This window comes from Bufo gargarizans, chromosome 5 (genome assembly GCF_014858855.1).
Source record: "Bufo gargarizans isolate SCDJY-AF-19 chromosome 5, ASM1485885v1, whole genome shotgun sequence".
Classification (NCBI taxonomy): domain Eukaryota; kingdom Metazoa; phylum Chordata; class Amphibia; order Anura; family Bufonidae; genus Bufo; species Bufo gargarizans.
In genome coordinates, this window is record NC_058084.1 from 270309908 (window position 1) to 270335344 (window position 25437).

Below are 25437 nucleotides of genomic sequence, written 5' to 3' on the forward strand. Positions count from 1 at the left end.
GGGTTACTTAATGTGCGCACTGGGCCGGTAGCGCAGCCGGCCAATCGCACTGTAGGCGTTATAAAAATAAATTGCACAGACAGGCCCCGAGCCCCTTACATAAAGTCCGGGCAGCAGCAGTGAGCGGGCCAGCAGAGGTGCTGAGCGGAGGCATAAAGGAAGCTGCGCGGCCGCGCGCCCGCGCAGCTTACAGGGAACACTGGCCAAGACCCCCACATATCACTAAAGCAAGGAGAAAGAAGCGCTCATACCGAACTGTCGTTCATATACTTGAGCAGTGAGAAGAGAGAGTGCTTTGTAGAAGCTTGTCTTTCTTGTTCTAGCGATCAATGGGGTTTCAGCACTTGGATTTTCATCAATCAAAACCTTTCCTACATCATTATGACATATCAAAAGTTTTTTTTTTTTTTTTACAGGAACACTATATTTTAACCTAGAAACTGAGCCCCTTTCTCAATGGTCCCTCAAGGCCAATTCCCTGCCTGGCCCCAACAGTAAAGCGAACACTAGATAACTGTTGGTTTGGCTGACATACCTGTAATCTGTAAGGCCAGCTTAACAGCTGAGCTACCATCATTCAATACTCTGTGCTGCTTTCTGGAACAGTCTGAATTTCTCTCCTTCACCAATCACCATACATGTGACCAGATGAAGCTCTGAACAGGTTTCAAACAGGCAAGGATCCTGGGAGACTTGATTCCAAGCATCTGCACTGTGAAGGCAGCTTTGGTTGAGAACTGCTATAATATATATTCTATGACTCAATTAGCAAAGCGGAACAGTACACCTTATGTTAAAAATATAGGGAACTCCTAAAGGCAAGACCCTAGGTTATACATATCGAGCTGATCTTGGACTGTGACAATACAGCCACAAAGTGTTCTGTTGCTTTTTTTCAGTTTTATCCCATGATGACATGGGAATGTTTGATGACATTCTGGTAGTTCACATCAGTGATCCTAGTTCACTCCGTGATGAAAAATGATGCAGTGATGACACATGAAGGTTTATATCAGATTATTTATTTACAAGGCAATTGAATTTTTAATTTCACAAGATGCTTGACTTCTAACATATCATATGGTCTTATGACATCAATTCTTCAATGGTTGGTTACTTCCTGAACTCTACATTCAATTTTCAATTAATTTAATCTAAACAAATGGAAACAATTTAGCTAAGTAAATGAAGCAGATGAGACTTGAAGGTCAATGGGAAGTCACATATGTGAGAAGCTTGAAGGTAATCACTTTTACAAGGTGACCTCAAGGAAAGATACTGAAGCTGGTTTCCAGCCAAAACACTGTATGAAAGAGGCAGAACCTAGTGAATGGAAAAGTATTACGTTTTTCTGGTCAAGAAAAGTCAAATTACAAAATAGGAGAAAAACTTCTGAACATATAGCTTTAAGACATTTTGTTGAATGAGTGTCAGTTGTTATTTACTGTCACTGGGGTAGTCTGTTATGTTAAAGCCCCCTTAGGATGACTGAGGTCCAGACTTCCCTTATGGTTATCATATGAATAAAAAAAAACTGCTGTCAAAACAGATCCAAAATTTGGAGAAGTAGGCTTATGGCAGTTTCCTATAAAGTTACTTACAGGGAACAAGAGAAATCAAGTCATGGCAGGATACACGTTATTCTTAACACCCAAATCTCATCAGAAGTAACGTTACCAGTCCACTGTAGACACAAATTTTTATTTATTTATCTCCATACGACCGTCTGTTACTATCCCATAACAGAACTCTCTTCCATGTGTTCCTTTCATTTATTTTTTCTTTTCTATCCACTGTCTTTCCTCAGTTTTGAACTGGTCATGGCCAGACCATCCACTCATGTCAGGTCACCCAAGGACTTTCTAGACCTCAGCTTAACAAATCTAGACCTATTGTATGCCATTTTAAAAGGTACAGATGTGGCTATTTTGACAACACAACAGCTGCACTAGAATGGTCACTTTAATGCGACTTGTTGTAATGCTCTACAATTATAGCTAATGGTTGTCTGTTATTGGACTTTTGATCTTATTCGTGACCTGTATATCTAAAATTGTGTTTATTACTTTTTACTGCAATGTTGGGAATTATATATATTTTTTTATTTCAGCAGCACGGTCGTAGTTTATGGATACTTAAAGGTTGTTTGGACGGCACTCCGTAAACTAAGTTCCGGTGCTCAGCAGTAACATCAATCAATATATAATATATAGAACAGCGGCACTCGAGTTAAGCAGATAAATTATAGTTGTTTATTTATCCACCCAGGAAAATAGACTAAGGCCAACGTTTCGGTCTCTTCCCGAGACCTTGTTCATGGCCTAAAATAAGACAATAATTGTAGTACATATATCAGCATGATTATATATAAAGTTGTACAAAATCCTGGATTTATAGAGATCTACGTCAGAGTATATTAATACAATCGGGTCCATAAAGCATGTAGTAATTTGGCAAAAATCATACGCAGAGATCGATTGCAGAAGCACAAAAAATAATAAATAGAAGCACAAAAAATAAAATAAAAAGATAATAATATAAGGATGCAAAGTACAGAAATATATATAGTAATAATTGGAAATCATATACCAAAGGAGACCATTAGAAATAAAGGTAAGTTGCAGAGTGACACAAAGGTCAGAAGATTCCTAGTATACAGTTGAAACCTGTAGAAAGAATTGAGCGATCCTGCTTGATCCTGCCAGTAGCATATGCTTGTCTCAAAGATTAAGCCATGCACGTGTAAGTACGCACGGCCGGTACAGTGAAACTGCGAATGGCTCATTAAATCAGTTATGGTTCCTTTGATCGCTCAATTCTTTCTACAGGTTTCGACTGTACACTAGGAATCGTCTGACCTTTGTGTCACTCTGCAACTTACCTTTATTTCTAATGGTCTCCTTTGGTATATGATGTCCAAGTATTACTATATATATTTCTGTACTTCGCATCCTTATATTATCTTTTTATTTTATTTTTTTGTGCTTCTTCTATTTATTATTTTTTGTGCTTCTGCAATCGATATCTGCGTATGATTTTTGCCAAATTACTACATGCTTTATGGACCTGGAAGGAAAACCTAAAAAATCCCATAAGTATCTAGACCAGTGATGGCTAACCTTGGCACTCCAGCTGTGGTAAATCTACAACTCCCAAGAAGCCCCCCTTGCTTGGCTGCTCTCAGAACACTGTATAAATAAATGGAGCATGCTGGGAGTCGTAGTTTCACCACAGCTGGAGTGTCAAGGCTAGCAATCACTGATCTAGACCCTTAGCTATGACACTTGAAATGTAGCTCTTGGGGCCTCATTTCTCTTGATCATCTTTCAGAGGTTTCTACCTCTTAATCGGACTCCACCTATGGTAAATTTAGATGATTGGACATTATTTGGAAAGACACACCCCTGTCTATATAAGATTTTACAGCTAGCAATGAATATTAGTGCAAAAAACAAACCATGAGGAGGAAATAACTGCTTGTAGAACTTGCAGCCCCACCAAACTAAGTCATCAGGAGAGAAGAGCATGGGAAGAGAGGTAACCACGAACCCAATGGTCACTGTGGCTGAGCTCCAAATAGGATGTGTGCAAATGAGCTAAACTTCCAGAAGGTCAACTATCACTGCTGCACTCTATCATTCTGGACTTTATGGCAGAATGGCGAGAAAGAAGCCTCTCCTCATTAAAATACACATGAAGGCCCACTTGGAGTTTGCAATAAAGCACCTAAAGGAATTTCAGGCTATGAGAAACAAGATTCTCTTATCTGATGAAATCAAAGATTGAACTTTTTTGTCTCAATTCTAAGAGTCATGTTTGGAGGAAAACCAGGCACTGCTCATCACCTGCTCAATACAATCCCTGGTTGTGGCAGCATCATGCTGTGGGGGTGTTTTTTCAGCAGCTGGCACAGGGTCAGAGTTGAAGGAAAGCTGAGTGAAGTAAAGTACAGAGTTAATCTTAATGAAAACCTGATCCAGAGCCCTCTGGACCTCAGAATGGACTGAGAATTTACATGCCAACAAGGCAATGGCACTAAGCAAACAGCTGAGACAACACAGGAGTTGCTTAGAGACAACTCTGTGAATGTCTTGGAGTGGCCCAGCCAGAGCCGTGACTTGAACCTAATCGAACATCTCTGGAGACACATGAAAATGGCTGTCCACAGACCATTCCCATCTAAACTGACAGAGCTAGAAAGGATTTTCAGAGAAGAATGGCAGAAAATTCCCAAATCCAGGTATGTAAACATGATGGCCAAGAAAACTGGGGGCTGTAAAAGCCGTCAAAGATCCTTTATAACTAAAGTACTGAGTAAAAGTTTGAAATATTTATGTCAATGCAATATTTTCGTTTTTCTGTTTCAATAAATTAGATTTCAAACATTTTTATTTTATTTTGTTATTATGGGGTAATGAGTGCAGAATGATGGGGAAATACTTGATCATTTTTTTTAACTTAGCATAAAGTGAAAAAGTGAAAGGGTCTGAAGACTTTCCAAATGCTCTGTAACCCTTTCATAATAAATGGATTATTAAATGGATTCCAACAATGTATACATATTCATATAACTACCAAAATTTTACTGAATTATGTGCAACCACAAAATACAGAAACCCTCCATGAAAGGTTGTAAAGACATCATCCAGTTAGATTAATAAAATTTAAGGTACTTTCACACTAGCGCTATTCTTTTCCGGTATTGAGTTCTGTCACAGGGGCTCAATACCGGAGAAAAACGCTTAGTATATATCAGGAGGTCTTCAGTTCAGTCCCTCTTACGGTATTTGGCCGGAGAAAATACCACAGCATGCGGAACACTTGCCGGAATGCCGGATTTACATTGAAATGTGCAGATCTTTAAAAATGCGAAAAAAATAAGTACCGGATCCGTTTTTCCAGATGACACGGGAGAGACTGATCCGGAATTTCAATGCATTTGTCAGAAGGATCCGCATCAGTCTACAAATGATATCCGTTTGCATACAGATTTCTGGATCCGGCAGGCAGTTCTGACAACTGAACTGCCTGCCGGATCCTCACAACGCAAAAAACTTTGTCCTGTGACACCATTGAATTGAATATAATAACAGGTGCAATGCTGATTTGCACAATAACGCGCACTAGCACTTACATAGTGGCAATAGTGCCAAATTTCCAGGGACTGTCAAAGAGTCCCAGCAAATTTGGTCTGTCCTGTGTCAAAAATAGGTAGAGCTTATGCAATACCCACCAATAAGTGGATGTTCCCAGGGTTGGGTTCACATACCCCAAACTTAGCAACTGCAGCATTGGTTACATATGCACTTACATTTAAAAGAAGTGTGTCCATTGACATATTGGAAATGCGACTGAAGTTTTCTATGAAGTTCCTTGTAGCAGAAAACACTCTGAGGACTTTCTCATCTGCTCCTGATACAAACTGGAATCTTCCAATCATTGCAATACACTGCATGTCATAACCATGAATTTGAGGCCTTGCTATTTCATGCCACGTCACCTATGAAGAAGGAAAAGTAAACCACAAATTAATATGTAATTTATAAAGAATTCCTCCATCCATTATTTTAATATAGAAACATAGAAGATTGACGGCAGAAAAGAACCCATGGTCCATCTAGTCTGCCCTTATATTAATTCATATTTATCTTAGTATAGACAGGTACTTATCTCAGTCATCTTTAAAATCACTTAACCCCTTCCCGACATCAGTCGAAACAATTTAAAGATGGCGCCACCTCCTGCTGAGCAAGTGCTTTAGCTGCCAGGTGCCTGCTATTTTACACACCATACACCAAGAGTAAATGTCTGCGATTGGTGATAATGCCAAGCATTGACATTTAGGCTGGGTTCACAAGTGACCGATTAGCTGCAGATTTGCTATTGCAGATTTTTGTGATTCAAATTAGAAAAAATCCAAAACAAGAAACAAACCTGTGGTGAGAATTTAAAATCTTCAGCATGTCAAGTTATTTCGCCCTTTCCAATGCAAAGAATGAAACAGAGTCCAATCTGCAGCTTTTTTAAAAAACAATCCACTGTGTGTGAAGGCACACTTTTTTCCTGCAGATTAGGAACAGAAATACTGCAGACGGCAGCACTGTACTGGAATGTACAGAATTCTGTAATGGATAAAATACCATTACAGAATGCAAGTGGCAATATAATTAGGGAGGAGCGAATTGAAGTCGATTCGCATAATACTTCGTTTGAACCAAACCCGAATTCGGGAAATGTTTTTTTTACAGTAGAAATTAATTTATGAAGTTATTATGCGAAAGTAATAACTAAATATAAATATATAATAATAATACACACCACTAAATGGTATCAATAAAAACTACAGATCGGCCCACAAAAAAATGAGGCCTCACACAGCTCCACTGAGATAACTATAAAAAGTTATGGGAGTCAGAATATGGTCATAAAAAAGAAAGAAAATTCCAAAGTTATTTTATTTATTTTTTCCAATATTATTAAAATATACTGACCCAGAGAATGAGGGGCATGGGTCAGTTTTACCACATAGTGAATTCTGTAATAATAAAACCCATAAAACTGTGGTGTAATTGCTTTTTTCCCCCCAATTACATGCCATTTGGAAATGTTTTCCACCTTCCTACTACATCATATGCAATATTAAAATGGTGGCATTAGAAAGTCCAACTTGTCCTGCAAAAACACAAGCCCTCATATGGCTATGTGAATGAAAATAAATAAATATAAAATATGTCGCTGGAAAGGCACGGAGTAAAAAAAAACAACAACTGAAAAACAATGTCAGGAAGGGGTTAATGTGTATTTCTGATGGAAGTTTGTTTCAAGTTTCATCTACTTTATAAAAAAAAAAAAAAAAAAAAATGCATCTTTCACGGATGTTATTACCATGATTTACCTTTTAGGCTGGGTTCACACCTGAGCGTATTCGATAAGCGATTTTATCAGGAGTTTTTGAGGCGTATTTTGGGGCGTTGTTGTATTTTGGAAACGCGCGTCGTACGCGCATGTGTGGTTGAACACAGAGGGATCCAATGAATCTATGGGCGGAATGCGCGACAAAACGCCCCAAAGAAGCTCCTGTACTTCTTGGGGTCTAGGGCGTTTTTCAGTGCATTCGTACGCGCTGTAAAACGCTCAGGTGAGAACCATGCCCATAGGGAAACATTGGTTTTTGCCTGTTGAGCGTTTTACAGTGTGTAGGAACGCACTGTAAAACGCTCAAGTGTGAAACTAGCCTTAGTGCGCCAGATGAACTGTCAGAGAAAATAAACTTTCAATGCCTCATTGACCCTGTACTGCCATCGAAATACCATATCTTTTGGACTACAAGACGCATTTTGTTTTAGCAAGAAAAGAATCTTGCCACAAGTCCTGTGTCAGCAGTGCCAGACCCCCCCTGACCGTCTCCCTAGGGTACCAGCACATGGTGTGAATTTACAAAAAGATTGTCCGCATGGAGTTTCCACACCAAATCCACATGTGTTCCTCGCAGCTTTTGTTGCAGAATTGCCCTGATCTTACCATTTGCCATAAAAAGGAGTGAAATCCACACTAAAAACCTGCAGAAACATTTAAAGCGCTGCAGATTTAAATATCCACGCAGCAGGTCAATTTCTGCACATACAAAAAGTGTAGATGAGATTTTGCAAATACTTTGGTACTGTAATATGCTGCAACATGTGCATTTACCCTTGATGATCTAGCAGAGCACTGATAGATCACTTGCCCGATCAATGAGAAAGCTGTGTTTCTCTCTCCCTGCCCAATATAGATCTGTGTAATCAGTAGGCTTGTTGCAGGTATCGAAATTTCGATAACCAATCAATACTTTTGTCCCGGTTTCGGATCGATACTGGGCTGCGCTTCTGCGCAGTCTAGTATGTCTGAAAATGAGCACGCTGCTGTCAGCGCGCTCATGTTCCCTCAGCAGCACAGGGCACAAGGAAGCTGTCCTCCCTCCCCCCTGTGCTGCCACTGCCACCAATGAGAAGAGAGGGGCGGAGGAGAGGCAGGCGCACTGCGCCACCAATGATACGACTTTTCCTGCACAGAGCAGCACCCAGCACTTAGCATTATTCCTGGGCGACGCTCCGTTCACCCGCTGTGCCCCATTACTGTCTCCTCTCCTGCTCCATATGCTAATTATTATCGGATCAATGGGGAGGAGACATCAGCTTCTCTAGTGGGCGTTCCTTCTCCCTACACTACGCTTGGACAGCGCTACAGCCAGGGAGAAGGAACGCCCACTATAGAAGATGATGTCTCCTCCCGATTGCTCCGATAGTAATTAGCATATGGAGCAGGAGAGGAGACAGTAATGGGGCACTGCGGGCGAACGGAGCGGCGCCCAGGACTAATAGTAAGTGCTGGGACATCGCTGGGCGCCGCTCTGTGTAGCCTAATACTTGAAGTCTGGACCCAGGAAAAGTAGTCTTTAACACATAATACAGGAGGCGGGTGCCGGCAGCAGAATTGCATTGCCGGCACCCTGCCCCTGACAGGGAGCTGCGATCAACGGCATTTAACCCTTCAGGTGCTGCACCTGAGGGGTTAACTGCCACTGATCTGCCAGTACCCGCCTCCTGTATTAAGGAGTAATTATCATTGGTGGCGCAGTGCGCCCCTCCAACCCATTAAAATCATTGGTGGCACAGTGCGCCCGCCCCGCTCAACCCCCCCAGTATTAAAATCATTGGTGGCAGTGGCCACAGGGTCCCCTCCCCTCCCCCTCATTGGTGGTGCAGTGGCAGCTTCTGATCGGAGCCCCAGCTGTGTAATCCTGGGGCTCTGATCAGTTATCATGGCAGCCAGGACGATACTGAAGCCCTGGCTGCCAATGTTAACATCCCTCATGCTGTGTGCACAGAGCAGCAGGGAGTGTGTGAGGTCCTATTCACCCTAATAGAGCTCTATCAGGGTGAATAGGAGAAGGGATAAAAGAAAATCCCAGGTTCTAGCCCCTAAGGGGGGAAACTAGTTATTAAATAAAAAGTGTAAAAAATAAATAAAATAAAAAGTAAAAAGAAAAACCCCCACCAAAATATTAAGTATGAATCACCCAATTCCACATATAAAATGTATAAATAATAAACATATTACATATCGCCACATCAGAAAAGTCCAAACTGCTAAAATCTAAAAAAAAAAAATCTATGCGGTGAACGCTGGAACAGAAAAAATAAATAAAAACTGCGCGATTCGCCATTTTTAAAAATGCGGAATGCACGTGGCTTTTTTGGGTTTATTTTTTTTGCGTGGTATAGAAAGGTATAGAGTATCGCAATACTATTTCATGCTATCGAAACCAAATAAAAATAAAAAAATTGGTATCGCAACAACTCTAGTAATCAGTGCAGGCAGAAAAGGATAGTTCAGCTCATGGAGAGGACGGAAACACAGCTCTCCCTATGCTAAAGGTCCCCAAGCAGCAGGAAAGCAGATGAAAGGTCAGCTTAAGTCACACCAGGAAGAATAAAAAAAAAAATATATATATATATATATATATATATATATATATATATATATATATATATATATATATATATTGGATACTGAACTTTACTCAACACTGTAAGGCTGGGTTCACATCACATTCTTACTAGCAATTTAACGTATAAATAAAACATATGCATACAGTGGTATCCGTTCCCCATAGAGTTCCATTGTTAAAAAAAAAAGTGTGGTGTGCTATGCTTTTATATAATCCCCCCCCCCCCCCACCCCCCCGATCGTATACATAAAAAGGATGGCAAAAACACAATGACAACCCAGCCTAACTTGTGATATTGATTAAATACTAGTAGATAGCACGATCCAGGATGGTGACTATAATAGAAAATGCACGCACTGAAGGGCAGAGTCCTTGTTACAGTACGACTGGAATCTATATCTAGAAATATCCATGCTCACAAAAATTACTTTGGCCTGTTTCAAATTTGTGGTAAATAGATCAGAGCCTGCCGGATCCATCAATCCTGTGCACTGCCAAGATACCATTCAATATAATGGGGACCTGCGGAAATCCAGCCGCAACCAGGCAAATATGCAAGGAGCGGCCGGGCAAATACTGCTACACGCCTTAGTGGAATTAGGAATAATAATTGTAATGGAAAGGCATCAGCTACTTGGAATACACAAAATACCCAGGACAAACCAACCTGGAGATCCCTTTGCGTGTTGCACCACTGGCCTACTTTCGTAAACACTGGTGGAATACACCCCCCACCCCCTCTCCTCATGTTTGGGAACAATTGACATACCGGTATCTTTCTCATTGATCCAGCACAGCATTGTATGAGCGCTCTGCCACATCATTAAAGGGGTTGTCTAGGTTCAGAGCTGAACCTGGATATAACCTCTTTTTTACTCATTTAATATGTGTTATGAGTGGAGCATCGGAGCATTTCCTTGCTCTAATGTTCCCCCTTGCCTTGCACTGCATTGTTTACTGCCGGTGATGTACTGGACTTCTGCCTAGCAGTAAACCCAGTGACATCACCAGCACAAATGGGTGGTCTGTGATGCTGTCCTAGGCTTTTTTAGATGTGGGTACCTGAGGATAGGTCATCAGTATGGCAAAAACAGATAACCCCTATAAATCTTTCTGGCATGGTTTCTCAGATTTTTAGTCTCCTCATGATTTCACTAAAAAGGCCACCAGCTTCTGAAACTACTGCATGCACAATGTGCTTTGGTAGTCTGAGACATTCCCCCTGCTTTTGGCTGGTCCATCCAACAGTAAGTTGGAGCATCTTATCCTACCGGAGCACATAGGGTTGTCTGAGATGGTCTAAACCCTGCTCTTGGATGGACCAGCTGAAAGCAGGGGGAAGTGCCTAAGACTACCAGAGCACAGTGTGCATAGAGTAGTCTGACAAGCTGGTGGCCACCAGACCATCAGTAGTTGGGTCACCACACCCAAGCCATGTGTTTGGGGGTGGGAAGAAAAACGCTACCATTCATGCATGTTTTGCCGAGATGAGCATACATGTGTGTAGGGGAAGAGTTAGCCATCCCATGTGTCATCAGAAAATTATCTACTGTTTAAATCCTGTTTTTAATTAATTTATTTTGAGAACTTTTGTGGATTCTTTTTAAAAAATGTCATGTCCCATGAGTAATGTTTAACACTGACCACTAGGCCCAAAATATGGCAATACCTGTTCTTTGAGAGCAGCCACAGTAGACAGAAGGTGATCTCACTGACTTCTATGGGAGAGTTTTCTAGGCATGCTCTGTGACCTGTGCAAAGGTCAGGAGGGAGAAGATAAGCTGCAATATCGCCTATTTTGAATGGTGGATCCTGTGTTATCTATACAAAGGAGATAGCTGCCATTATCATTTTGATAATGTGATGGTTGCTGAAAAGTTAGTCTGGTTTTACACCTCCCCCTCCATCAGGCTGTTTGGCAGACAACACAGCGGTTTGTGTCCAGCCAATTCTCTGCATAGCCTGCTGGAATGCAGCCAGATCTCTGCCCAACCCCATAATATATGGGGCCGACGGACATTCCGTCAACATCCGGCAGTGCCATCAGGCTGTTACCGCAGGTGTGAAAGAAGCCTTATTTCAATAGAATAGGAAGTCTCAACATATTAGTAAGCCTAGAGCCAGTGCGAAAACTACACAATTGTAGGTATTTTTTTTTTTAATATAGTGACATGAAAAATGAAAACAACGATCACAAATTATAAAAAAAAATGTTTAACATAAAAATGTAATAAAAAAAAAATAGGTCATTTTCTCATGACACATTTCCTTTAAGATTAGAACAGAACTGTGATGCTGACTTTGCTGCCCTACTTTTTGACAGGATATTTGCAAGCAGCAGAAAATGAGCAGACTGAGTAATAATTTTGTCAAAAAAATACTCAGTAAATCACTACTCATACTGGACTTATGACCACACAGGGTAGTCTCAATGCTCATGCGGAGATCCCAAAATGGCTATTATGGATGGTATAAATATAGCACGCACATACATCAAAACAGTCATACTTAAAAGGGGTTATCTCACTTCAGTAAGTAGCATTTATCAGGTAGAGAAAGTCAATACAAGCCACTTACTAATGTATTGTGATTGTCCGTATTGTCTCCTTTGCTGGCTGGATTCATTTTTCAGTCACACTATACACTGCTCGTTTCCATGGTTACGACCACCCTGCAATCCATCAGTGGTGGCCGTGCTTGCACAATATAGGTAAAAACCCCAGCTTATGTGAGCTCCCATGGTCCCGGCCACCAGAGAGGCTGACGCTTTTTCCTATAGTGTGCAAGCACGACCACCACTGATGAATTTAAGAGTGGTCTGTAACCATGGAACGTGCAGTGTATAATGTGATGGAAAAATGAATCCAGCCAGCAAAGGAAGCAATATGTGTAATAATAATACATTAGTAAGTGGCTTGTATTAGCTTTCTTTACATTATAAATGCCACTTGCTGAAGTGAGATAACCCCTTTAACCTTTACATGGCACCTATTTCACATAGAGGAGATTCATATGGATTCATAAGGAATCAATGAAGAAACAAAAATTCCCATCACATGTATTATGGAAGTAATTTATTGGAGATGGAACCATACTTTCGAATATCCTTAACACAGAGCCGCAGGAACATTGTATACCACCGCACAGCCTTAAGAGGTTGCTATAGTAGTATAACCTCAGAAGTCTTACGTGACCTATGCCTTATACAGTTTACGGTTATTAAAAAACGTTTGTGTGCCAGCGGTATAGTTTACCATCAGCGTTGTACCTTCAACCAGACAGTCTACACTTTATTTCAAACAGAACATTAAATTTGAAGTGTGCTTCCAGTTTTAAAAGACTGCCATGCCATAGAGCAGGGTTGGCCAACCTGCGGATCTCCAGCTGTTGTAAAACTACAATTCCCACCATGCCCTGCTGTAGGCTGATAACTCCCAGCATGCCCAGACAGCCTACAGCAGGGCATGCTGGGAGTTGTAGTTTTGCAGCAGCTGTAGAGCCGCAGGTTGGCCATCCCTGGTCTAGAGTATGGTCACACCAGAAAAATCCACCACGGAAACAGAGCGGGTTACTGCCGCGGTTCTGCATGTCACAGATCCACCCATAGCTTTAGCCCCATTCTTAATGCAGTTTGGCAATCTGCGCAGACATCATCCACGGCAAAGTGAACGACAACAAAGGGAGGTGGATTCTGTGCGGCTTCCAGCATGGGATCTGCACACAAAATCCACCTCAATGCTGTATGCCCCACTGGATCCTTCATCAAACAATAAGCCCTGCAGCCTCGTCACTGACGGCGTGCCTGGACTGGCCCTTTAAGTGATTATATAACACGCAGGTCGCTGCTAATGGAGCCCACCAAATAACAAATCACCTCATGCTGCAGACCTACAAAGGTGGCCCTTGGGGAATAAACTACATTGCATTTGTTTTAGAAGACTTGCTCCTATTCTGCCTTGTTGCCTGGCAACATACTTAGCTCTTTTACAGACCTACTGGATGGATTTTCAGACAAAGGCAATTATTCAGCAAATTATTACAAAGAACAAAAAACCTTAGTAGCTAACAACTTTTCACGCATCCACAAATCAAGCTGTGGCAAGGTAAACCTAAAAAACTGCGGCATATAAAGTACGGCACAGGCGGCAGCCTTTGCCAAACACTGGACGGGACGGCGCAGGCGCGAGATTGGACAGGGCCGGCAGGAGGAGACCAACACTGAAAGAGTAGAAGGGCCTGACATGGGGTGGGACAACGGAGCCTCTAGGAGCAGGTGCAACGCTCCCCCGGTCCTAGACGCTGATTTGCGTATAATAAAAAAGTTATAATTGTACAAAAAACAGGGGGCACACTGAAAAAGAAGAAATGCAGAGAAACTCAGGTGACATTTGCACGTGTACAATGTCAGCCTGTTTAATAGCAAAAATGGTGGTGACAGAAACCCTTTAACCATTTCCAAGCACGTGTTGCTGCAGATTCAATGCAATGCCTTCACAAAGCTGGCCGTATTACTGCTTCTGACATCACACAGCTCCTGGCCGCTTTCCAGTCAGACAGGATTTCATCTATCGGTTTTAACCCCTTAAGGACTGAGCCTATTTTCATTTTTGCATTTTTGATTTTTCCTCCTAGCATTCCAATAGCCAAAACATTCTTTTTTCTCTCTCTGTTCACATATCTATATGAGGGCTTATCTTTTGTGGGAAGGTTTTATGCATTTTTAAGTGGGAACAATTCTTTGTGGGGTAAAATTGAATTTTTTTTATAAAAAAATACACAATTCCACCAAGGTTTTTTGGGTTTTGAAATCACAGCGTTCAATGCACGCTACAAATGACATGACTTCCTTATTCTGCAGCTCAATATGAATACGGCGATACCAAACTTACATAGTTTTTATTTTGTTTTATTACTTTTAAAATTTTCTTTGCATCATCATATTCTGACAGCCACAAGTTTTTTATATTTTCTGTATGAGGGCTCGTTTTTTGTGGGATGAACTGTAGGTCTCATTGGTACCATGTTTAAGGTACATACAACTTTTTGATCACTGCTAGTGATGAGCGAACTTCATGTTTTGAAGAGTTCGGTGTTTCGGTGTTTCTGGCAATTCAGTTACCACGGGCCATAAGGGAATTCTATGACGGAATGCATAAGGGAAGGCCTTTAAGAGGCATTCCGTGTCATAATAGAAGTCTATGGGCAGCATAACAGATCCGTGTGGTATCCGTTATACAGGAGAGGACTCTTTGTCTGCAAAACGGACAAGAATAGGACATGTTCTATCTTTTTGGCGGAACGGCCATGCGGACATACAGAAACGGTGAATGGTTCCACATACGGGCTGCAAACAAAACGGAACAGACACTGAAAAAATATATGTTCATGAGCAGGGGGCCTTAGGCTGCAGCACAGCAAAATGTAGTACAATAATGCATGTAACATCCAAGTGGAACAGGATGTGTTTTCTAACCTAGTCATGTTGACCATGGTGTCTGACCTGCATGCAGCATGGTACAGTATATTCAGTACAACCTGTATTACACTCACTACCTGCTCATTCTGGGCTCTGAGGTCAAGGAGGCGCCATGTCAGTGACTGACAGCTCAAAGCCCGGAATGAGCAGGTAAATGAATGAAACACAGGTTATGCCGACTCTTTTCCTAGATAACTATATATATCAATCTGCTCAGCTCCTCCTGCTCTATAACCTCTATACCATGCTGCCTGCAGGTTATTTCACATTTTCATGCCGACAGGTTCCCTTTAACTGTAAATGCATTAAAATGGTTGTCTGCATTTGACTTGTTGCAATGTCTATTGTAATGTATACTGATTCGTATTAAAAGATTAATTTAAGTAAATGGGGCTGAGCTGCGCCCAGGCCACGTGAAATAGTTGTGATGTCACTCGCCTGCGGGAAGCAGCGAGAAGGGTGCAGCTCTAATGTGAGCGCCGCTGCCTTCTCAAACAGGTAATCCGTGGGGGTCCTGGGTGTCAGACACCAGGAGACCAGAGGCTGATTACCTACCAAAGGATAGATCATCAGTAAGAAAAAGGTACAGAACCCCTTTAAGCTTAGGTTAGTTTCACATCTGCATTTTTGCTGGATCCGTCATGGATCAGCAAAAACATTTCCGTCATGATAATACAACCGCATTCATGAACGGATCCGGTTGTATTATCTCTAAAATAGCCATGACGGATCTGTCTCTAAAACCACTGTAAGTCAAGTCAATGGGGGATGGATCAGTTTTCTTTTATGTCAGAGAAAATGGATCCGCCCGTTTTGTCTTACATTGTGAGTCATGACGGATCCGTCTGGTACCGCATCCGAAGACGCACTTAGAAACACTGCTTGCAACGCTTGTGTGCTTCATGGGAACGCAATGAAACAGAACGGAATGTATTCTGGTGCGCTCCGTTCCCTTCAGTTCAGTTTTGTACACATTGACAATGAATGGGGACAAAACTGCAGCTTGTTCCACCGGCTATTGAGATTCTTTGACGGATGTCAATAGCGGAAAGGGAAAGCACAGATGTGACAGTCACTTAAGACTTAGAGGGAGAATTATCATCATCTTTGTGCCTGAAAAGTGGCGTTTGCATCCTATGTGTCACGACGTTTTAAAAAAATTGCTGCATCTCTCGCATTTTACACCATTTTGAGAAAAGGGGCCTGACAAGGGCAGGAAGGGGTGTGGGAAGCGGCTCAGACAAATTTATCTTCATTTACGTCAGTGCGACTAAAGGCAGAAATATACAGTCGTGTGCCTCCTCATAAACGCAGGGGATATCAAGACCGGCGCAGAAAATGCCTATCTTGATAAATGTCCCCCTTGGTCTAAGGTCACACAACCTGTTAACTTAGCTTACTCCAAAAAATGCAGCAAAATATTGGCGCATAGCACAGTTAAGCCATGCCCGCTTTCTGCAAAAATGACTAAATGTGGCGCAAAGAATGCACATCAGCTTCATGGCGCAAACTGCACTAAACAGAATGTATGTGGTCAATCTGGAAACTAAAAGGCAACAACAAACGCCAATTCCAAACAAACATTGAAATACGTACTTGCTTCTGGCCACTTCTTATCCAAGGAGCGAACAGTCTGGTAGTTTGGTCTGTGCCCACTGTAATTATAAATTCTCCATCAGGGTCCCACCTGAGTCCCTGAACACTGTTGAAATGCCCAGAGATCACAACCATAGGAATCCACTCCTCCTAAAAAGTATACATAAAACATACATATATGAATGAAACATACAGTGAATGAGCACCTAAGAAATTAATGCATACAACCATATCCGTTTTGCAATCCGCAAATCGCGGATCTGCAAAATACAGATGCGGCCCATGTGCAGTCTGCATTTTTTGGGCCGACCCATTGACTTCAATGGGTGCGTAGTCGGCATTTAGTAGACATTCTATCTTTTTGTGGAATGGATATACAGATGTGGAAAGCACGCAGATTATCTATGTGCTTTGTGCATCCGTTTGTCCATTCTGCAAAAGATAGAATATGTGCTATACTTGGCTGCAAAATGCAGACCACATGTCCATTAATCTCAATGGGTCCACAAAAAAATGCAGATACAACATGGACGGTATCAGTATTTTTGCACATCTGCAATTTGCGTATTGCGACATAGATATGGTCACGTGCATGAGGCCTAATACTTATCACACTGTACTACTACTAAATACAGTATAACCATGTTAAGTGTTCTACTACTGTCCCTCAGACAATACATGCAGTGTAGTTACATGGGTTGTCCAGTCTTATGCAAGCCCATTCAATTTTCCCTTTTTACCAACCACTAATGCTATAAAATAACAAAAAGAAGTAATATTCACCTGACCAATTCCCTGCTGCTACTGTGCCACTCAGCTCCTGGGACGATGTGTTGGCAAAACATGTCAATCACTGGCCGCTGCAATATCCTCAGTGATGATGACATTTCGCTGCTACAGCGAGTGATTTGCTGCACCGGTCACATGTCATCTCTGTAGCAGAGACCCCTGAGAGGACCCAGGAAGCATTAGTACGGGAGTGGCAGGGGACTGGTAAGGTGCGTATTATACAGTTAGTTATTTTACCGAACTGTGCGAGGATTGTAAAAATAAATAAATATAAAAATCATGTGGCTAGCCTTTAATTATGTAATAACACGTTCTGGAACTTCATTTTGTGCCACAATACCGTAACGCAGAATATTTCACTTCTAAGGTGATTGAAATTTCCCTAAATCAATAATCAGCACACCCAAGAGCTACATTTACATGCGACAATCATCACCTCTGTATGCGGAGGAGCAATCGCTACGAAGATCGCTCACCCCGTTACAGATTAGTTGTTTCTGAGCAGAAGATCCCTCTTTACACAGGGCAGGTAATTTTGGTTATGATCACCTGATGAATGAGCATCTTCTCACTCACCGGATGATCAGCAGCACCTTTACACATGCGAATTAAGGGGAACAAGTGTTTCTACAAACACAGATCATTGATCCAGTGATCAGTACAAGGCTAGGTTTCCACATTCATGTTTTTTTAATGCAGTTTTTTGACTGGTCACAAATGAAAAATTAGCGATCACTTGGTATTTATACAGCATGTGTTCCCTGTTTTTACATTGTCCAGGCTTTCTGCTTCCTTTTATTGTTACTACAAATATTCCACATTGTAGCATCAAGTGGCTGCTATCTTTATGACTGTAAGGTCCCTTTCACACGAGCGCGATTTCCGCGCGGGTGCCATGTGTGACGTGAACGCATAGCACCCGCACTGAATCCGGCACCATTCATTTCAATAGGGCTGTGTACATGAGCGGTTTTTTTCACGCATCACTTCTGCAATGCTTTGAAATCGCAGCATGTTCTATATTCTGCGTTTGTAACGCAGCCCTGGCTCCATAGAAGTGAATAGGGCTGCGTGAAAAACGCATTGCATTCGCAAGCAAGTGCGGGTGCGATGCGTTTTTCACTGATGGTTGCTAAGAGACGTTGTTTGTAAACCTTCAGTTTTTTATCACGCGCGTGAAAAACGCATCAAAACGCATTGCACCCGCACGGAAAAAACTGAACAACTAAACGCAATCGCAGACAAAACTGAACGCACCCTGAACGCATCCGGATCAAATCCGTCACGCCCGTGTGAAACCAGCCTAAGACCAGTAAGTGAGGCAGCTGTATAGCACTTACCTCTCAGGACATAGATGTCAATGGTAAGCGCACACAACTAAGCCCCTCACACAGCGGTGAAAATGTGAAAGTGGAGTGTGAATGCGTAAACCTGAGGTAACATTACATCTTAACCTTCCCCAAGCCTCTGGTGTCCTGTTAGTATCGTGCAGGTAGGTAGTCATCACTGTAACATTATGGGATGCTGTCAGTGTATATTTCTTGTACCGACTCTGAGGTGTCTCAGAACAGCACTGCTATGTCTGTGGTTATGGTAGCCCAGGCTTCAGCTGCGGCCTAGTAGGGACAGCGATGAAACTCTGTAATGATACCATTCAGGTACATTGAGAGAGATACGACCACACGGTGCGGTCGGATCGTGACCAGGTGCAGTCAAGGACTGTCTTAACTATCTAATGAAGAACGTACTGTATAGGCGGTCTGAATTCTTAATGGCTACGCAACACCTTCAATACCGCAGGGCAATTAAAAATTCAGACCGCCAAAACAGTGTAGTCATTATTACTTAACAGGCAGTTGTGGCTAATTGGCTGCGCAGTTCTTGACCGCAGCTGGGCGTAACCCAACCGGATCCAGACCGCTTCTGGCCAAATTATTTTTAGTTTTAGCTTGGAGTGACCTTTTAAGAAGTCAAAGCAGGACTAGATTAAAAACGAAGAGAAGACTTGGTCCTTTCCTTCCTTGTCTTCTGTATGTGATGCATCATTCATGGCTTTGGCTTCAAAAACTGAATAAAAAACCTGTACAAAAAAAAAAAAGCTGTGGCGGCTATCTGTGGCTCAAACATCGCCAACCCGTGGAAGCCAATAGCTGCATTCTGAAGGCAAAAACTCGAATAACCTGCAAAATTGTCATGCCACTGGCTGCTGCGATGTGGTGTTTTTCTGAAATTGCGCCCAAAACGCTGCAGTTCAGACACTATTTTGGAAATTCATGACAAAAACTGTGGCATACCGGCAATGTGCAAGTAAATTCTTGGGCTTTACTCGGCCTGCTGGGAAACACTGGCTCTGTACTCGCTCATCCTACCGAGAAAGCGCCTTTGGTCTCTGCAATTGCACGAACAGGTAACATTGTTTCTATTAGCATATCTCAGCCTACTTTACAGTAAATTAGGAAGTAGTCAGTTTAAAGTGATCTGCAATTTAAAACTCAGGGAGTAAAAACGCTCCCTTTAGGAGTGCAATCGTAAGCCTTTAGCTTTATCATGGACAAACAGCTCTCTGGAAGGAGCAGGGCATACAGAATGAAGTGAAGCTAAGCAGTGCTGTATATCAGCACCATGTCGCTCTGACAGCAGGCAGCTGGAGAAGTTTCCTAAATAAAATAAAGAAGTGCCAGTTGGACTTCTGTTGTAATCAGCTCTAATGTGCTGCAAATCCGATTGCCATCTGCCCTGCACTGATTAGCATTGCAGCGCCACAAAAAGGAAGATCATCTTAGCAGTGAATAAATCACTTGTGCGGAGCAGAGACAAGGCTCAAATCTCCAATTGTCTTACAATTTTGATGATTAATTATAAGGTCTTTGATAGTGATTTTGCCATGCTTCTAATTTCATGACTCATACATATAAATATTAAGCAGCACATATAACCCCGTGAAGTAGAAAACACGTTTTGTCTTGTAGCCTGGCCACATAGTTACTATTCAACTGCTTCAATGTACATACTAAAGCATGTGTTAAACACAGTAGGCTCTGTCTACACTCGCATTATGGCTTCACATCCTAAAATACTAGTAGATAGCCATCCCAGGACGGCGAATATAATAGAAAACGCATCAACTTAAGGGCCGCGTTCTTGTTCCAGGACAACTGCAATCTATATACAGAAATGTCCATGCTCATGAAAATTACTTAGTGGAATTAGGAATAATAGTTGTAATGAAAAGGCGTCAGCTACTTCGATAACACAAAATACCCAGAACAAAACAATCTGGAGGTCCCTTTGCATGTTGCCCCTCTGACCTATTTTCATAGACATCAGTAGGATATACCCTCCCCCTTGGGCTGCAGAAGCCACTTGGCACAGAACTCGCTAAGCATGGACCCCCTTGTGCTTGACAGCGCCTACATTACTCTGTACATTTCTGTACAGTGCTTCCATGTGTGCGCTGAATGCAGAAGGAGCGGTTGTGCACAGAAGCTGGTGACCACCACCTCCCTGGCTAGGTACTGCCCACATCACGCTGTACTTCCCTGTACAGCACTTCCTCTATGTGGGTGCTGAATGCAGCAGGAGCAGCTAGCCATGGTGGGTAAAGCAGAAACAGGAGAGTCAAACAAGCAGGTTTGTGTAGTGAAGCATCTCTCTGCTACACTGCTGAAGGGTACAGTGAAGCGAGTTTGGATGAGAGCTTCCTTCTTCCCCCTCATTTACTGCTTGGTACCGCCATCATCATCAGTGTTGTGGGCACTGACTGTGAGCATAACAGGGGCCGCTCTCCTCTACTCTGGTGAGTGGGTGGCACGGAATCATTCTCTCTCAACCGCCACTGTCTAGCTGTTGAGTGTGGTCCACAGTGTCCTCTACAGCAATGTTCTTCAACTCCAGTCCTTAGGGTCCACCTGCCGGTCATGATTTGAGAATATCCCACATAATGAATACCTGAGGTAAATCCTGATGCATGGACACTAATTATATCACCTGCTCAATACTAAGGAAATCCTGAAAACTTGACCGGCAGATACATCTGACTATAAGACGCACCCCAGGTTTAGATAACAGAAAATTTGAAGAAAAAAAAATAATTTTCGAGAGAGCGAGAGAGAGATGTGCATAGACATTCATCGCTCATACTGCGCTGTGCTGGATCATTATAAAAGCAGTCAGGGAGGTCTAGCACTGCTAGACCACGCTAACTGCAGGCTATAAGAGGCAAGCACTTTTAAGCTAGCCCTGATCTGACACACCCCAACAAGTTTGAAAGGTTGGCAGATGAGGGGGATGTCAGTTCAGAGAGAGCACTGCTGCAGCCGGACACTTCCTCTGCCAGTCAGGGGAATGTCAGCTCCAGTAAGCAGGGTGCCAAGAAAGCAGGGCAGGCCAGACAGGTGCTGGTAGTGGGGGGACTCAATTATTAGGGGTACAGATAGGGCAATCTGTCACAAAGACCGGGATCGTCAAACGGTGTGTTGTCTTCCTGGCGCTCGAGTTTGACACATCGCAAATCGGGTTGACAGATTACTGGGATGGGGCTGGAGAAGATCCAGCGGTCATGGGCCATATCGGAACTGTGACGAACTGCGACCGCCGCGGCCACAATACGTCACAAAACCGTCACAGCGCCCCTAGTGGTCAATCCGCAAACAGGCCTCCCAGCCAATTTCAGCACACCGACAGTCTAACTTGAGTCCGTACAGTCGATAGGCTGAAAGCGCAGGGAGTGGACCGACGACCGACCGCAAGTAAGCGTGTGACGAACTGGACCGGAACTACACACAGGGTAGTTTAACTGCCACCACCTCACAATTTATGGGAGCGAGGAACCCACTATCTAGATAACACAACCGAGTAGCTTTCTCTTCGGAGAGGCTAGGGTAAGTTTTTGCAGTGTTTGAAAACAGGCATATGGCTAGAGAAATGACTTGGAGGTCATTTATTATATATCTATATACAATACAAATTATCACGATGCACAGTAATTATAACACAATAATCAAGGAAAGTATAGTCCAATAAACAAAAGGGAGAAAAGGAAGAAAATACTTAGTTTCCGCAGAAAAGATGTCCGTTGGTGAAATAGTCCGTTGCAGGGATAAAGCCCAAGAAGCCTTTGTCCAGTGTAATATGCCTACAGCCCACAGGTTCTCTGGCTGAGGCCCTCTTTAGGTGTTAAAAGTGGAGAACTCTTTTAGCAGATTCTAGGTCTTTGTTATAAAGGGTCCCAGAATCAAGGCGGGGAATTGAGAGTCCGCCTGCTGGGCAGGCTGTATTCCTGAGGTGAATGTCAGTTCTGAAATATGGCATGTGCCATATCGTGGGATGTCTCCGCTGTACACAAGTAACAAGCACATATTCACATTCCCCACAAAATATGGAGTTCAGGGATACCAAATATTACTATTATAACTGGTTCTATGATGGGGTAACACTATAACTTTACCTGGGTACATCTTAGAGTTATGTTTGTCCTATGTAAACGTCCAGTGAATTCTGAGTGACACGATGATGTAATTTTTACGTCCATAAGATGCATGGTCTCTCTTAAAAAGGTAAAAATCATATCTCAGATTCATGTTGCAATCTGGGAAACCTTGGTGCCGGCCTGTCTGCCGCAAGCTAGCTTACAGACCCTTATAGCAGCGACACCATATGGCTCCCCCCTAGGTGCAGTCTTCACACCTAGCTGTGATATCTCTTCAGGAAGGGAAGTTCTTTTGTCAACCTGAGGAAGCCAGCTGTAATTGCGTTATCTGCTGGGCATCTATTGACTGACTTGAACAAAAGGACTATGTTGTTCTCTGGGTACAGCAGAAGGACAGAAGGAGACGCTCTGAATAATCAAATTGTAGGTTCTGGGGCCTAGGGAAATAATTACTGTTTAATAGACCTACTGTTCAATAAGGCAGAGTAATATTGATAATATTGGGAGGACAGTTCAATATTCTCGCGGATCATCCGTGACAGGAACCAATGACAAAGTTAGAGGTAGGTGGAGCGTCCTTAAAAAACATTTTAGGGATTTAGGGCAAAAGCTTAGGGCAAGGACCTCAAAAGGTAGTATTTTCCGAAACACTGCCTGTAGCACGAGCCACACAAGAAAGACAGCAGGAGATTAGGGAGGTAAACAAGTGGCTCAAGAACTAGTGTAGGAAGTACGGGTTTGGGTTCCTGGAGAACTGGGCCTACTTCTCTCTCGGCTACAGGCTCTATTGTAGGAATGGGCTGCACCTTAATGGAGAAGGGGCAGCTGTGTTGGGGAGAAGATGGCTAGAAGGTTGGAGGAGTGTTTAAACTAGGGACTGGGGGGAGAGTAATTACATTATAGGAGGGAAAGATAGTGAAGATAGAGACCGGAGGCAAGGTAATGGGACTGGGGGAGGAATGGATGGAGGCACTAGAACAGTTCAAAAGGAAAAGTGTAGGGAAAAAATATACATAAAACCTCTTAAAATGTACGTATACTAATGCCAGAAGCCTGACTAATAAAACTGGGGAACTGGAATTAGTGATGTGTGAGGAGGACTATGACGTAGTGGGAATAACTGAGCCATGGCTGGCTGATAGCTATGACAGAGCAGTTAATGGTTACAGGGTTACAGTCTGTTTAGAAAGGATCACCAAAACCGGAGAGGGGGAGGGGTCTGCCTTTATGTAAAGTCCTGTCTAAGGCCCACAGTCCGAGAAGATATAAGTGAGGGACATGAACATGTGGGTCACTGGTGGTAGAAATCCATGAAGGCAAAGACAATAATAAATTATTAATAGGAGTTTATTATACCAGAGTCCACAGAAAATCTGCTATTAAACGAGATAGACGAGGCGGCAAATCATAATGAGGTCGGTATTGTGGGGGACTTTAACTACCCAGATATAGACTGGGAAACTGAAACTTGTATATCTCATAAAGGAAACAGGTTCTTGGCAATAACCAAAGACAATTACCTTTCCCAACTGGTTCAGGACCCGACTAGAGGGACAGCCATACTGGACTTAATATTAACCAATAGACCTGACAGAGCAACAGATGTGCAGGTTGGGGGACACCTAGGAAATAGTGACCATACAGTAATAACCTTCCAATTATCATTTAAAAGAGTGTTTCTTCCGGGAGGAACAAAAATACCACACTTCAAAAAAGCAAAATTTAGCCAACTAAGAGGCCATAACTAACTGAGACAAAGTCCTCAAAAATAAAAATACAGCCACAAAATTGGATATTTTTAAAAGCATCCTAAAATCTAATTGTGAGAGGTACATACCTTATGGGAATAAAAGGTTAAGGAACAAGAAGAAACCAATGTGGATAAATAGAACTGTAAAGAAGGCAATAAATGACAAAAAGAAAGCATTTAAAATCACTAAAACAGGAGGGTAGTGAGGAAGCACTGAAAAACTACAGTGCTCCAGATAAAACAAAAAAAAAAAAAAAAAACACAAGGAGCCATTGGCTCCTAATCTGAAACATTTTGGAGCCAAATGAATTTTTTTAGTTGACACATTTTTGTTGTAACATAAGGGTCAGAAACAGGGTTTTCTTTAGCCTCTTGGCTATTAGTTTTTCCATTCATAAACCTCCACATTGAGCTCCCAGCAGCAGATAGAAGCATACAGGGCACACTGGCACTTCTGGTGTTACATCACCTGGGCACATTGTCTTTGCTCAGCAGAGGCTCCGTTCCTGCCATGCTGTCCCTGGCACTTTATGAGCAGTCGGAAGTGGCGTGTGCTCCCCTGCTCCATGAATAGCAGTCAAATTATTGTGCGTATTCATACGCATTAGACATGAAACATCCAAAGTCGATTTGCATAAAACTTCGTTCCCCAATTGCGACCTCTGCCGCTCACCATGTCTGAGATGCTGCACGCCTTAACCCTGCTGTTTTGTCCAGACTCCACCTAAATCCTGGCAGGAAACAGTCATATTTTAATGAGGAGCGCTGTTGGACCTCCCCTGTACATCAGCCATACTGTGCATACAAAAAGGAAGGGAGGGGTGTAAAGAAAAAAAAAAGGGAGGGGTAAAGTGGTTGTCCCAAATGGCCATTTATTACATAACCACAGGTTAGATAAGCCTGCGGCT

At 42.5% G+C, this 25437-nt stretch overlaps 1 protein-coding gene across 1 annotated transcript in view; it reads right to left on the reverse strand.

Annotated features, from left to right (window-relative positions):
* The window catches only part of ELP2 (elongator acetyltransferase complex subunit 2), a 120204-nt gene that overhangs the window by 40651 nt on the left and 54116 nt on the right, over positions 1 to 25437 (reverse strand). The window contains exons 12-13 of the mRNA XM_044294100.1: positions 16563 to 16712; positions 5312 to 5500 (exon numbers count right to left, since the gene is read on the reverse strand). Coding sequence (XP_044150035.1) covers positions 5312 to 5500; positions 16563 to 16712 — 339 coding nt within the window. The remainder of the gene's footprint in view (positions 1 to 5311; positions 5501 to 16562; positions 16713 to 25437) is intronic.